The sequence below is a fragment of the Larus michahellis genome, chromosome W, assembly GCF_964199755.1.
Source record: "Larus michahellis chromosome W, bLarMic1.1, whole genome shotgun sequence".
Classification (NCBI taxonomy): domain Eukaryota; kingdom Metazoa; phylum Chordata; class Aves; order Charadriiformes; family Laridae; genus Larus; species Larus michahellis.
This window is the reverse complement of record NC_133929.1, coordinates 9,768,574-9,783,798: the sequence shown is the minus strand read 5'-3', so window position 1 is coordinate 9,783,798 and position 15,225 is coordinate 9,768,574. Positions and strand designations below refer to the sequence as shown.

The 15,225-nt window shown below is 48.7% G+C and overlaps 1 protein-coding gene across 1 annotated transcript; it reads left to right on the top strand.

Moving 5' to 3' along the window:
- Positions 1-1,273: 1,273 nt before the first annotated feature.
- Positions 1,274-3,686, top strand: LOC141735638 (adenosine 5'-monophosphoramidase HINT1-like; the record flags this gene model as incomplete). The annotated part of the gene is given in 4 exon segments (XM_074568689.1): positions 1,274-1,369; positions 1,371-1,400; positions 2,432-2,536; positions 3,348-3,686. Coding segments are annotated over 4 exon segments (396 nt in total), but the record flags the coding sequence as incomplete, so codon positions are not given.
- Positions 3,687-15,225: the final 11,539 nt, after the last annotated feature.

Sequence of the window (15,225 nt, the reverse complement as noted above, 5' to 3'; positions counted from 1 at the left end):
GCAGCTGGAGCTGAGTTTGGCAAGGGATGTGAAGAAGAATCATAAGAAGGGCTTCTACAGGTGCGTTGGTCAGAAAAGGAAGACTAAAGAAAACGCACACCACCCCCACCCCCCTCCGATAGGTAAGACAGGAGAGCTAGCGCCAACCGACATGGAGAAGGCTGAGGCACTCAAGGATTTTTCTCCTCCGTTGTCGCCGGCAATCACTGTTCCCGCATCTCTCAAGTCCCTGAACCTCAAGGCAGGGACTGGGGGAACAAAGTCCCTCCCATCGTAGGAAAGGATCCGGTTCGAGACCACCTGAGGAACCTGAACATACGCAAGTCCTGCACTGGGGAGGAACAACCCCATGCACCAGTAGATGCTGGAGGCCGACTGGCTGGAGAGCAGCTTTGCTGACGTGGGGGGCTCCTGGTGGACATCAAGTTGAACGTGAGCCGACAACGTGCCCTTGCCGCAAAGGCGGCTAAGGATATCCTTAGCCCGCTACAGAGGAAAGCAGGGTTTATACATGTTACAATACAGTTGTGTAGACCAATCAAATTGCTCACTATCCCCGGGGGTGCAGGGCACCAGAGACCACCCTTGGGCAGCTTTGGGGGCACTGCCTGTTTTTCTACGAGCCTCCTACCCAGCTTAGCGCAAATCCTATCTCGATCTGCGCCCCCCCCCCACACCCACAGCCCTCGAGCCACCAGTGCTGAAGACACGCTTTGTATTGTATTTTCTCCCAGGAGGCGCGCAGCTTAGAAACGTCTGCAATCCAAGCGGGGCTTGCAGGGAACAATTGAGAGCAACTTCTGTCGGTTCTGGGGAGTGTTCTGAAAAGTTAAGGCCTGCCCTGCCCTGGCAAAAGCAGTCCTTTGACTGGAGGGAGCAGCACCAAAAAGCCACAAGCACGTTTGGGGTGGAGTTGACGCGGTAATAAATAACAGTCAATAGTACTTGTAGCTACAACAGCCTCTTCTGAGACCTCGTCGCCCGCCCACAGGGTCGCAGCACTACACGGCACGGATCCCTCCGCGGACTGGCCCAACGTCTTCTCCCTCCGCCCCCAGGTCGGATCCCTCCGCGCCCCGAGGGCACGCAAACTCCCTGAGCCCCGCTAAGCACCAGGTCGACGAGGGCGGACCCGCCGGGGGGCCGGGGACAAGCGAAAACGACAGACGAGACAGCCAATCGAGACGCGGGATCGGCCGGCGGCCATCTGGCGGCCCAATGGGCGCCGCGGAGGGCCTGGCCGAGTGGAGGAAGCGCGGGGGCGACAAGGGGCGTTGTCGTGGCCGACGAGCTTATTGGGGCGCGGGCCGCCCGGCCTGGTGCCGCCGCCACCCGCAGTGTTTTTGGGAAGATCATCGGCAAGGCGCTTCCCCGCCAACGTCGCCTACGAGGACGAGGAGGTAGCCGCGGCTTTGCTCTGAGCGCGGTTCCTCCTCCCTCCCCCCGTCCCCCCCTCCCCCCGCGCTCGCAGGCACCCTGAGCCGAGGACCCGTTGCGCGGTGCCCGGGAGCGCGGCAGGGCGGGTGGCGGCCTTGCTGCGGGCGGGCGGGCGGGCGGTGGAGGGACGGGGCCTCTCTGGGTTGTGGCGCTCTCTACTGCGCGATCCCTATAACATCGCGCTTCTTCGGTGCGGCCCCCCCGCCCCCGGCTGCCGCGGCGCGTACTGGGTTGCTGGTGCTGGCCGGCTCGCCTCGGTTCCCAGCCCCGCCGTGTCGCGTGCGCGCGTGCGTAGAGGAGGGCCTCTGACGGTAAGGCACTTGGTGGCAGCCGCAGACGTTTGCCGCGTGATATCCCTTTGGCACTGCAAGTCGTGCAAAGTTTGCTGCCGAGGGATGCGAGTGGTCCTACCTCGTGTAGGACGACAGTCTTGAAACCTTAGATTAAGCGCACGCAGTCAGTCTCCTCGGGGATTCCAGGCGTATGTATGTAAACGGTGAACGTCTGAGTGGTGACCGTAATGAGTTAGTTCTGCGTAGGAGAAACGCAGGTCTTGATGTGCCTCCTAATAGCACTGTAGAGATTTCGCAGCTCTGCTGTGCTAGGCTTTGGTTCTGCGCCCCCAAACTGGATTGTTACAGCTTTTCTTATTTTTCTTTACCAAAAAAGTAAATCCAGAAACTCGTCATCCTTAGGAAACGATCGACCCGAATTAAAACGTACTGGAGGTCGCTAGTCTGAAGTACTGGCCCGCCTCCTTGCCCCCATCACCTTGCATGCTGAATCCCACTTCTGGAGGGGGCTCTGTAAAGACGTTGTATTTTTTTGTACAGAAAGCATTAATATCGCGTAAGAAAAATCAACGTTTCGGCTTGCGTTTGGGGTATCCGGTAGTCTGCTTCTGTAGGAGTTCAGTGGGGCATATTGATTTGCTTAAGCTATTATTACCTTTCTCTGAAGCCAATGATGTTTTAACTGTTTACTCTTCCTCCAGCGCCTTGCGTTCCGTGATCTTTCACCCCAAGCTCCGATGCTTTTCCTAGCCATGCCTAAGGAGGCAATTATGAGGTTATGCGAAGCAGAAGATCCTGGTGAATGTGTAAGTACTGTGGAAGCTTTCTGTACGCTAAACTGTACCTGTCGTTAGTTCCTAATTTAGTAGACTCTTTCCCATCCCCCCTTTTCCCCTTGATAGGGCACGGTAGGCTGGTTTGGGTTTTCTGGCGCTATAATCTTTTCTCTCTGGCTTGTAATGGAGCTGAGCTTTTTGACTGAAAGTAGCGATATAAAGCAATGCTCATCCCTGGGTACGTACTCCTGGTGCAAAATGCAGTGTTGTTTTGGAGCGCAGGGTGATGCCTACTGTCACGGTTTAGAGCAAGAGGAGGAGTAGTACTTCTTCTAATACGGAGAAGAGGGCTTGGGGTTTTTGGCAGGTCGGGGGTGAGGAAGGGCAAAGCTGGTCGAGAGGTGCTGGATGCTTCGCTTTTGGCTATAAAAGTCAAGTTCAGAGACTTTGTAAACCCACGCAAAAGGCAGCCTGAAGCTTATTTTCCACCCGAGTTGCGTATGTTGCCTGAAGAGATAACGGGGGGCTTTAACCCGGAGACAAACTTAGCTTCTGTGGCTGTTTTGTAGTCCGTTACTGTCTAGCTTGAAAACAATTGCGTAGCCCTCTTTCTTCCCCCCCCCCTACAGTGTGCGTAATCGGTCTTTGTAGCTTTGCTTGGGAAATGCCGGTTGCAGGCGGACAGACAGTAATTTGAAGCGCAGTGGTTGAATTGCTAGGAGTTGGCTAACTGGTTTCTCTGGGTGCTTCTCTGCTCTCATTCCTCCCCTCCCTGCCCTCTCCCCTTCTTGTGTGTGGCTTTTTATTTTACTTATTTATGGTTTTGTACTTCCTTCTCCAGCTTCTTGGGCATTTAATGATTGTTGGCAAGCAGCGTGCTGCTCACCTGGGCCTGACCGATGGATTCCGGATGGTTGCGGATGAAGGGCCCGAGGGTGGGCAGCCTGTCTGTCACGTACATCTACGTATTCTGGGTGGCCGTCGGTTGGGCTGGCCGCCTGGCTGAGATTTTTGCACCGCAAGAGCTGCTGCACGTGTACAAATCGCCGCTGAATGGATTTCGTCTGTTGCCCGTCGATCTAGGCACTGTTGATGTCGAATGTTTTGTGCCGCGTGTCTGTGGAAGGTAATAAAAGCTGTGAGCAGCAGTTGCACAATAAAGATTTAGCATGGGGATCTCACCTCCGTCTTGTGCGTCTTACTGAGGGAAATAGTTCCGCAAGTTAAAACGGCGTCTCCCCGGAGTGTAAGTACGTGGACTGGGTCGGTCTGTTAACAGTGTTCTATAGATAGATAGTGATTTGGCCAGTCATTTGAAGCGTGACGCTGGGACGGCTTAGCAGTCTCCTGCGTCCTGTAGGAAGCAGACTCTTGGCTCTTTGGAAGCGGTACGCAAATGTACGTAAAGCCAGTGTAGGCGGCTGCTGCTGCAACACCTTTAGAAAATACTGTATGCGACGCTACAGGCATGCCATACAAGGGTGCTTTTGTGGGAAAGCCTCCGTCCTCTTCTTTGTAGCCGCCCTTTAAGTACTGGCAGACTGCGATGAGGTTCCCTCCCCCGCGAGCCTTCTCTTCTGCAAGGGAGAAGAGACCCAACTCCTTCAGCCTTTCCTCCTAGGGCAGGTTCTCCAGCCCTTTGGTCATCTTTGCGGCCCTCCTTGGGACCTTCCCCAGTCGGTCTGCGTCTCTTTTTTGAATTGTGGGGACCAGAACTGGACACGGCGCTCCAGGTGCGGCCTGCGGGGGTAGCCTGTGTGAGAAGAGGCCAGGGTCTGCCCTGTGCTGGACGCAGCTGGTGCCAGCCAGCTAGGCACTGGACTTGCCGCAGGCCAAAGCTGAGCGGCTCGGCGAAGCCGGGGGCGCCCCTGGGAAAACCTATTGAAGAAAGGGCAAAGCGCTGTCCGGGGCAGGTATTTCCCTGCTGCCTGTGGGTCTGGCCGGTGGATGTTTCCTGAAGGAACTTTTTCATCCTATTTTCTCCCCCTGTCCTGTTGAGGAGGGGCAGTGAGAGAGCGGCTGGGCGGGCCCCTGACAGCCGGCCGAGGTCAATCCATCACAAAGCCTAAAGGGCAGATTCCTCCATGTAGAAGTGTTGAAGGGGGTTGGTGCTTTAAGGAACGATAGTGACTGGGGTTTTGGAGACAGGAAAGTCGGGGAAATCGCTGGGGATCCAGTTGCTTCGAGGGGGGGAAATTTCAAGAGACAAAGCCTTCTTTCTGAGCAATAAGAGGCTCTTGTGAGCAGAGGGCTCTAGTCTCCCTTTGTTCTCGCTTGGTAATGAAAGAGACAAGGCACCGGAACTCCTGCGTGCGAAGGGATGAAAATGTGCGGAGCCTGTTGGATGCTCTTTGTGTGCGCGTGTTGGAAACCCAGGAACAGCTATAAGGAGGTGGGTGTGAGCTTGGTTAACTTGGCCAAGCCAACCACGCAAAGCTGACCCAACCTCCCGCCCGCATCAGAACCAGTGCCACCAGAAAAGCACGTAAGGTGTTAGCAATTGGAGATCCCCTACTGAGAGGCACCGACGCACCCGTTTGCTGTCCAGGCGATTTCTCTCGAGAAGTCTGCTGCCTACCAGGGGCTCGCATCCGTGGCATCGCCGAGAGGCTGCCGAGCCTGGTGATCCCTGCAGATTATCATGCGCTCCTACTATTCCGTGTAGGGTCTGACGAGGCAACTTAGAACCCTCCAAAGAGACTTTATGTCCCTCGGAGCAATGTTAAAAGGATCAGGAGCACAGGTGGTGGTCTCCTCTCTCCTCCCAGTCAGAGGGAGGGGTCCAGGAAGGAGGAGACGAATTGAACAGGTGAATGCCTGGCTGCGTAGCTGGTGCCATACGCGAGGTTTTGGCTTCTGTGATCACGGGTGTACCTTTGAGAAGCCGGGTCTGTTGGGAGCTGATGGGATTCGCCTGACCAAGCGGGGCAAGAGGGTCTTTGCCAACAAGCTGGCCGGACTTACAAGGAGGGCTTTAAACTAGGCTCAGCGGGGGAAGGGGATGGAGTTCTGAGCAACAGAGAAGAGCCAGGGGCTGCTGATGCGTTAGGAACCAACAGGGGAACCCCTGAGAAATGCCGCAAAGGACTTGGGGCTTGATCCTCCAGAAAGGCGACACGGTCGGCAGCCCAACTGAAGTGCCTCTATACCACTGCGCGCAGCACAGGTAACAAACAGGAGGAGTTGGAAGCCCCTGTGCAGAAGGAGCAGAAGGGAGCTGGCAGCTCTTTCAGGACGTTTTTTCTTCGAGCACAAGAGCTCTCGATTCCCACGCGTAAGAAATGGGAAAATAGAAATTCGTCTACCTAGACTTTAGTAAAGCCTTTGACACCGTTTCCCACAGCGTTCTCCTGGAGAAACTGGCTGCTCGTGGCTTGGACGGGCGTACTCTTTGCTGGGTGAAGAACTGGCTGGAGGGCCGGGCCCAGAGAGTTGTGGTGAATGGAGTTAAATCCAGTTGGCGGCCGGTCACAAGTGGTGTTCCCCAGGGCTCAGTACCGGGGCCGGTTCTGTTTAATATCTTTCTCAACGACCTGGACGAGGGGATCGAGTGCACCCTCACTCAGTAAGTTTGCAGCCGACACCAAGTTGGGCGGGAGCGTCGATCTGCTTGAGGGTAGGATGGCTCTACAGAGGGATCTGGACAGGCTGGATCGATGGGCCGAGGCCGATGGTATGAGGTTCAACAAGGCCAAGTGCCGGGTCCTGCACTTGGGTCACAACAACCCCGTGCAACGCTACAGGCTTGGGGAAGAGTGGCTGGAAAGCTGCCCGGCAGAAAAGAGCCTGGGGGTATTGGTAGACAGCCGTCTGAATGTGAGCCAGCAGTGTGCCCAGGTGGCCAAGGCGGCCAACAGCATCCTGGCCAGTATCAGGAATAGCGTGGCGAGCAGGACTGGGGAAGCGACTGTCCCCCTGTACTCAGCACCGCTGAGGCCGCACCTCGAATACTGTGTTCAGTTTTGGGCCTCTCACTACAAGACAGACACGGAGGTGCTGGAGCGTGTCCGGAGAAGGGCAACGGAGCTGGTGAGGGGTCTGGAGCACAAGGCTTATGAGGAGCGGCTGAGGGAACTGGGGTGGCTTAGCCTGGAGTAAAGGAGGCTGAGGGGAGACCTTATCGCTCTCTACAACTACCGGAAAGGAGGTTGTAGCGAGGCGGGGGTTGGTCTCTTCTCCCAAGTAACAGGCGATAGGACGAGAGGAAACGGCCTCGAGTTGCGCCAGGGGAGGTTTAGGACGGATATTAGGAAAAATTTCTTCGCGGAAAGGGTTATCGAACGTTGGACCAGGCTGCCCAGGGAAGTGGTTGAATCACCATCCCTGGAGGTATTTAAAAGATGGGTAGACGCGGCGCTTAGGGACGTGGTTTGGTGGTGGTTTTGGCAGCGTTAGGTTAATGGTTGGACTCGATGATCTTAAAGGTCCCTTCCGACCTAGACGATTCTATGAAATCAGGCAAGGAAGGCAGGAGCCCAGCATGGCTGAGTAAGGACCTTCTGGTCGAGCTGAAGCGCAAGGAGGAAATGCGTAGGCGGTGGAAGCAGAGACACGCATCCTGGGAAGAATATAGGGATGGGGTCGGGAAAGCTAAGGCGCAGCTGGAGCTGAGTTTGGCAAGGGATGTGAAGAAGAATCATAAGAAGGGCTTCTACAGGTGCGTTGGTCAGAAAAGGAAGACTAAAGAAAACGCACACCACCCCCACCCCCACCCCCCTCCGATAGGTAAGACAGGAGAGCTAGCGCCAACCGACATGGAGAAGGCCGAGGCACTCAAGGATTTTTCTCCTCCGTTGTCGCCGGCAATCACTGTTCCCGCATCTCTCAAGTCCCTGAACCTCAAGGCAGGGACTGGGGGAACAAAGTCCCTCCCATCGTAGGAAAGGATCCGGTTCGAGACCACCTGAGGAACCTGAACATACGCAAGTCCTGCACTGGGGAGGAACAACCCCATGCACCAGTAGATGCTGGAGGCCGACTGGCTGGAGAGCAGCTTTGCTGACGTGGGGGGCTCCTGGTGGACATCAAGTTGAACGTGAGCCGACAACGTGCCCTTGCCGCAAAGGCGGCTAAGGATATCCTTAGCCCGCTACAGAGGAAAGCAGGGTTTATACATGTTACAATACAGTTGTGTAGACCAATCAAATTGCTCACTATCCCCGGGGGTGCAGGGCACCAGAGACCACCCTTGGGCAGCTTTGGGGGCACTGCCTGTTTTTCTACGAGCCTCCTACCCAGCTTAGCGCAAATCCTATCTCGATCTGTGCCCCCCCACTGTTGCGTGAAAAGGGGCAAAGCGGTTTTGGCAGAAAATAAACCCCCTTGCGTTCTAACACTCCTCACCAAGGTGGGAGGCTAGGTGCGGCTAGGTTTAAATTCTGAGTGATGCCCAATTCAGCACTATCAGTCCAATCGCGTTTAATATGTATTAAACTGTTACGATTTGGATACACTAATAGTGGACTGCACCTTCAGTCTAGTCGTGCTCATGAACTAGCACGGCCACTCTCGAGTCTTTGGTCGCGTTCAGTGAGAAACCAAAACGACTAGCTACTTAAAAAAGTGCAGTTTATTTAAACAACATGTGAATTGTGCTTAACTGATTCGTGTCAGTGTGGAACAGTGTTAGGGCCACAGGGTGAAGTGTGACCTTTGATTGTTTTGTCTGTATGGCCGCAGACGAGACGGTGCGTCTATCGTGTCTGTGTTTTGCAGGAGCCACCTGGCGAACATTCTAGAATACCAACTTAAACCGGTCCTGTTGTTATCTGCATAGTGACCTGTAAGAGGGGGGATACACCCATTTTTGGCAAGGGCCAACCATTTTAGAGACAGTTATGAATATGTATTAGTATAGGAGATATAAACCAAAAATGGGGTCTGTAAGGTGTGTGTCTTGGTTGGGCAGAGACTCCCAGCACACCCAGCGCTGTTTGCTTGCCTTTATTCCTTTAATAAATTATAAATTCTAATTGGAATCCTGTTTGCGATTAAATCATTTATCACAATTTGGGGGCTCGTCCGGGATGGTCTTAGTTCCTGAATTCTGACTTGATCTAGGAGGGGCGCCCCACCATTAGGTGGCTCCTGATCAGGTCAGGTCGGGACTAACGCCATCCTGAACCTGAGTAAAGGCAAGCAAAGAAAAGATTTTGATTTTTATTTTTATGAGCTCCCTTGCCGGCTGCAGCAGTTTATTTTACCCGTAATTCTGCGCGCGAAGATCCGAACGAAGATGACGGAGTCGTAAGTATTTAAAGTGTATACCGTTCGATTGGGTGGGATTCGGTTGCCTGTGTGTAAGAGTGTGATTGAGACGGAACCTGGTTCCGAAGTGATTGTGGAGGTCTTCTAACCGCGGTTCCAATCTCCCGCGAGGGACTTGGCCGGTGAAGGACCGAAGCGATTCCTATAGGATTCGTGGGTGGGTGATAGGTCCTAAACCCCCTGCAAGACACTTTTACTGGTAACCAAGGGCTGTAGGAATTGCCACAGTAAAATTCCTAGATGGGTCAGACAAAATCGAAGACCCAGGACCAGAGGAAAGGGAGCAAATTACCAGATATACCACTGGAAAGTCCATTAGGAATAATGATTAGGAATTGGAATGAAAGGGGCCCCAGAAAAGGAAAAAGTAAATTAAAATTAGTTCACTATTGTATGATTGAATGGCCGAAGAAACCTTTAAAACCACATGTCTTTTGGCCTGTTTTTGGATCCTTTGAAGACTGGATTTGCCAGGCCTTAAATCTATATGTTAATTCAAAGGAACCTTTTAGTCAGGAGGAAAGTGATTATGCAGGATTATGGATCAGGACTTCACGTCCTTTTCCGGCTTCAATACTTACATTAAAAACGGATGAAAAGTCTGAGAAAGAAGAAGGAAACAAAGACGAAAAAGGGAAGGAAAAAGATGATAAAGGGGAACCACTGGATAACTTACCACCTCCATATCCTAACAATCCTCCTCCGACGGCGGCTCTCCCTCCAGGGGCCGTAGTACCCCCACCAGTGCCACCGTTACCCCTGCCTCCACCACCGACAGCACCGGAATTAGATCGACCTCCAGCTGCATGTACGAGAAGTAGAACTGCCACATCTGGGGGAGCTTCTCTATATCCCTTACGAGAAGTACCCCTCGGAGGCAATCAGGGAGGCATCGGGTTTGTGGCAGTTCCATTAAATACCACAGATGTAAGGAATTTCAAGAAAGAAATGGGGACCCTATTAGATGATCCCCTTGGAGTAGCAGAAAAACTAGGCCAATTTTTAGGACCTAATACTTATACCTGGGAAGAAATACAATCCATTTTAGGGATCTTATTTACTGCTGAGGAAAAGGGAATGATTAGACAAGCTGGAATGAGAATTTGGGAAAGACAGAATCAGGCAGGACCCCCCAGGAGATCAGAAATGGCCAAATGTGGATCCCCATTGGGATCATCAACAACCCCAAGGGAGACAGAACATGAGGGATTTGAGAACATTAATAATACAGGGAATAAGGGAAGCGGTTCCCCGAGGGCAAAACATTAATAAAGCGTTTAATGAACAACAAGGAAAAGACGAATCTCCTACAGAATGGTTGGAGAGGTTGAGGAAAAGCCTGCAAATGTATTCTGGAATTGATCCGAATACAGTGGCTGGGACTGCACTCCTTAGAACACAATTTGTAGCCAAATCCTGGGGGGGATATAAGAAAGAAATTAGAAAAACTTGAGGACTGGCAAGAAAGAGGATTAGAGGAGTTACTTAGAGAAGCCCAGAAGGTATATGTTAGAAGGGACGAAGAAAAACAGAAAGTAAAGGCAAAAATTTTTGTAGCAGCAGTAAAAGAAAGTCAGAAAAATCAGAATCCGTTTAGAGAGAAAAGGGAAAAAAGAATAGAGCAGACACCCAGAGGACAGCCTCATAGGGAGAGATTCACAATTCCTGTCTGTTACTACTGTAACAAGAGGGGACGTGTTCAGAGGAACTGTCGTAAGCGAGAACAAGATGAGAAAATGTTCAAAGAAGAATAGGGGTGTCAGGGGCTATATCTTTTGGGGACTTCAACATCAACAGAGCCCTTGATAAAATTATTAATAGGTCCCCATAAGGAGGAGGTTTTATTTTTAGTGGATACAGGAGCTGAAAAATCAACCATTCAGAAACTTCCAAAAGGAATAGAGATAGGGAAGAATTATATGTCAGTAGTCGGGGCAAAAGGAGAACCTTTTAAAGTCCCTATCTTGAAAGATGTAGAAGTAGAAACAGAAAAGAAAATTTGTCTTAACGACTTACTTTTGCTCCCTGAAGCGGAATACAATTTACTAGGAAGGGATCTGATTTTGAAGTTAAACTTGAGCATTCAGAGTCAGGGGAACAAACTGCAGATCAAATTATATACTTCAACACAGGAGGATGAAGAAGCTATTAACCCCTCGGTGTGGTATAAAGAAGGGGAAACTGGAAAAATAAAAATGAACCCCATAAGCGTTCAAATAATAGATCCACATCGTTCGATTAGAATCAAGCAATACCCTATACCCATGGAGGGTCGAAAAGGATTAAAACCTGTAGTTGACAGACTTTTGGAAAAAGGAACCTTGGAACCATGTATGTCACCTCATAATACACCCATCCTCCCTGTAAAGAAACCGGACGGGTCATACAGAATGGTACAGGATTTAAGAGCTGTAAATCAGCGAACGATTACTAAATTCCCTGTAGTGGCAAATCCCTATACTTTATTAAGTTATATTTCTCCCAGACATACTTGGTATAGTGTGATAGATTTGAAAGATGCTTTTGGGGCCTGTCCTCTGGATGAGGGATCTAGAGATTATTTTGCTTTTGAGTGGGAGGACCCCGAAACGGGACGGAAACAGCAATTAAGATGGACGGTATTACCACAGGGGTTTACGGAGTCACCAAATTTATTTGGGCAAACTTTAGAGAAAATCTTACAGGATTTTGCATTACCCCAGGAGATAAAATTATTGCAATATGTAGATGATTTATTAGTAGCAGGAGAAACTGAAGAGGGGACCCGAGAAGCTACTATTAAATTGTTAAATTTTCTAGGGGAGAAGGGATTGAAGGTGTCCCGATCAAAACCACAGTTTGTAGAACAGGAAGTAAAATACTTAGGACATTGGCTAAGTAAGGGAAAGAAGAAACTAGATTCTGATAGGATATCTGGGATTCTATCTTTAAGACCCCCACAAACTAAAAAGGAGGTTCGGCAAATATTGGGATTATTAGGATATTGTAGATCATGGCTTGAAAATTATAGTGACAAGGTAAAATTTCTATATGAAAAATTAACTAGTAACCAACTTAAGTGGTTTACAGAAGATGACCAGAAATTCGAGGAAATAAAAAAGGCATTAATACAAGCACCTGTATTGAGCCTCCCAGATCTAGAAAAACCTTTCCATCTTTTTGTGAATACATCAAATCAGACAGCATATGGAGTTCTTACTCAAGACTGGGCAGGAATAAAAAAACCTGTGGGGTACTGTTCTAAATTACTTGATCCAGTAAGTAGAGGATGGCCTGCTTGTCTCCAAGCTTTGGTAGCTACCGCATTATTAATAGAGGAAGTTCGGAAAATTACCTTTAGTGCTCCTTTAAAAGTGTATACCCCACACAATGTCAGGAGTGTTTTACAACAAAAGGCAGAAAAATGGTTAACGGACAGCCGGATCTTGGAATATGAAGCAATATTAATAGACTCCCCCGATTTAGAACTGAGGGTGACTTCTGCTCAGAGTCCAGCACAGTTTTTGTTCGGAGAGCCATCAAAGGAAGTACAACATAATTGTTTAGAGGTAATTGAGACCCAGACTAAGGTGAGGCCAGACTTAAGAGATACTGAGTTAGAAAATGCAGAAGTGTTATTTGTAGATGGCTCCTCCCGTGTGGTGGAAGGGAGGAGAAAATCAGGATATGCCATAATTAATAAAAATTTAGAACTTATAGAATCAGGACCTCTGAGTCCATCATGGTCAGCTCAAGCTTGTGAGCTGTATGCCCTTTGTAGAGCCCTGGAATTATTACAAGGAAAAAGCGGGACCATATTTACGGATTCTAAATATGCGTATGGAGTAGTTCACACTTTTGGAAAAATTTGGGAGGAAAGAGGTTTAATTAATACCCAAGGAAGGAATCTAATACATCAAGAACTAATAGTGAAAATTTTAAAGGCGTTAAGAAAACCAAAGGAGATAGCAGTGGTACATGTGAGAGGACACCAAAAGGGATTAGATTATCGAACCAGAGGGAATAACCTAGCCGATAGAGAGGCCCAGGAAGCAGCCCTGAGGACTCAGGTCGCTAAAATTAATGTAGTACAAGTACAAGGAGACATTAGTGAAAAAGAACTAGAGGAGAAAGAGAAGAAATTTACCCCTGAGGAACAGGCAAAATTAGAGAAAATAGGAGCTAAGTTAGAACAGGGAAAATGGATGCTGCCCGACGGGCGAGAGATGTTGCCAAAAGCTTATGCCAGGCAAATGTTAGAACGATTACACACACAAACACATTGGGGTACAAAGGCGATAAGTGATCATTTCCTTAAACAATTTGGCTGTATTGGGATTTTTGAAATAGCAAAGCAAATCACGCGAGGATGTTTAACTTGTCAAAAAGTAAACAAGGAAGTGTTTCGACAAGCAGCCACGGGAGGAAGGAAAACAGCTTATAGACCTTTTGAAAGAATACAAGTCGATTTTACTGAATTGCCTAAGGTAGGGAGAATAAAATATTTACTAGTAATAGTAGATCATTTAACACAATGGGTAGAAGCTTACCCTGTAGCACGAGCTACGGCACAGATGGTAGTAAAAATCTTATTAGAACACTTAATACCTAGATATGGGATAATCCAGTATATTGATTCTGATCAGGGCACACATTTTACTTCTAAAATAATAAAATTATTATGTCAATCATTAGGTATTCAATGGGAATACCACACTCCGTGGCACCCACAAAGCTCAGGGAAAGTAGAAAGAATGAATCAAACAATAAAACAGCAATTGGCTAAATTAATGATTGAGACACAGATGTCCTGGACGAAATGCCTACCATTGGCACTATTAAACATAAGAACTAAGCCACACAGTGAGACTGGATTATCGCCATATGAAATGTTATATGGAATGCCTTACTCCCAAGGGATGCCCCTGGGGAATAATGTAGTTGAAGATTATAGTATCCAAAAATATATAATAACCATTGGAAAAAGGTTAAAAGAACTACGAGAGATTGGGATGATGGCTCAAACACCACCATTAGGATTTGCAATTCATCAATTAAAACCGGGAGATAAGGTTCTGATAAAAACATGGAAAGAAGAAACCCTATCTCCCCTCTGGGAAGGGCCTTTTCTTGTTTTATTAACTACAGAAACGGCTGTGAGAACTGCTGAAAAAGGATGGACACATGTGTCGCGAGTGAAAGGTCCAGTGAAGGAGTGGAGAGTCACATCTGAGCCCGGAGAAGCCAAGCTAACCATCAGACAAACTTAAAGAGACCTTCATCAAGAAGCATAAGCTAAGTTGCTGTGGGAATTTCATTGTAACTACTCCTGTAGAATTAGTGGACAGGGATAAATACCTATTAGGAAAGGTAATTTAGTCCATTGTGTAAACGGTGTTGTTTATTTTTAAGGGCAAAGTGTTCTACATGTTTTAAAATATATCATTTTCCAAAAAAGAAGTCAAGGATCTAGGAAACAGTTTAGAATTTTTGTGCATTCGCTGTGGGGCCACCACTCCCCTATATAACCTACCATGGGTTAGGCTTTATTGTTGTCAATTTAATCAAAGAGTGTTTCTTGATTAAAGGTTACCCCTTAAAAGATTAAGGAAGAGGGCAAGACCGGAGGGGAACGAGTGGTGCGGCTTGAAAGGTCTGCCAAGGGCTGCAACCCCTTCGGGCTGTGACCGCCGATCACTATGGCCCTGACCGGACCTCTTCTGGTCCTATTTGGGGTAAGCTCCTTGACTCTGGTTATGGCAAACAACTGCAGCCAGTGCGTAGTAACTACTAGGAGGGGACGGGTAAGTTCCCAGACTTTGGTTTATCATACTATTTATGACTGTAAAGGCCAGAAAATAGGAAGCTGCATTTATAATCTAACCCAATATACTTTATGCAAAGACGAAGAGAGGATTGTGTGCTATGATCCAAAGGAACTCCCCTATCAATATTGGGTAGAAATGAAGACAAATTCGGAAGTAGGAAGACTAATAGGAACAAGTGAGGTTATAACCAATTTAAGTACATCGGTGTCGGTAATTTTTGATGCGTGCGACATTATAGATGATGATCTAGACACTAATTGCGGGAGTTTAGAGTGGAGACGGTACTATAGTAATCAACCAAAATATATTTGCCCAGGGGGACACCAATGTGACATAAATCCTGATTATACACCTAGTCAAACAGTGAGATATCAATCAGCACACCTGTGTGGAAGAAGAGGGTGGTCTTGTGTATGTTGGGACACTGCAGGCTGGGGATATGATAGACAGTGTGGGAATTTACAAGCTTCAATCACAAAGATACAAACAGATAGTAATTGTACAACCCGTACCTGCAATCTAATAAATTTAACCCTAATAAATTTAGAAATTTGGAAGCAAAAGAAAGTAAATAAAATTGGACTTAAGATATATGGACCTGGAGAAGATCCGGGTGTAATTATTAATATCGAAATAAAAGAAAGA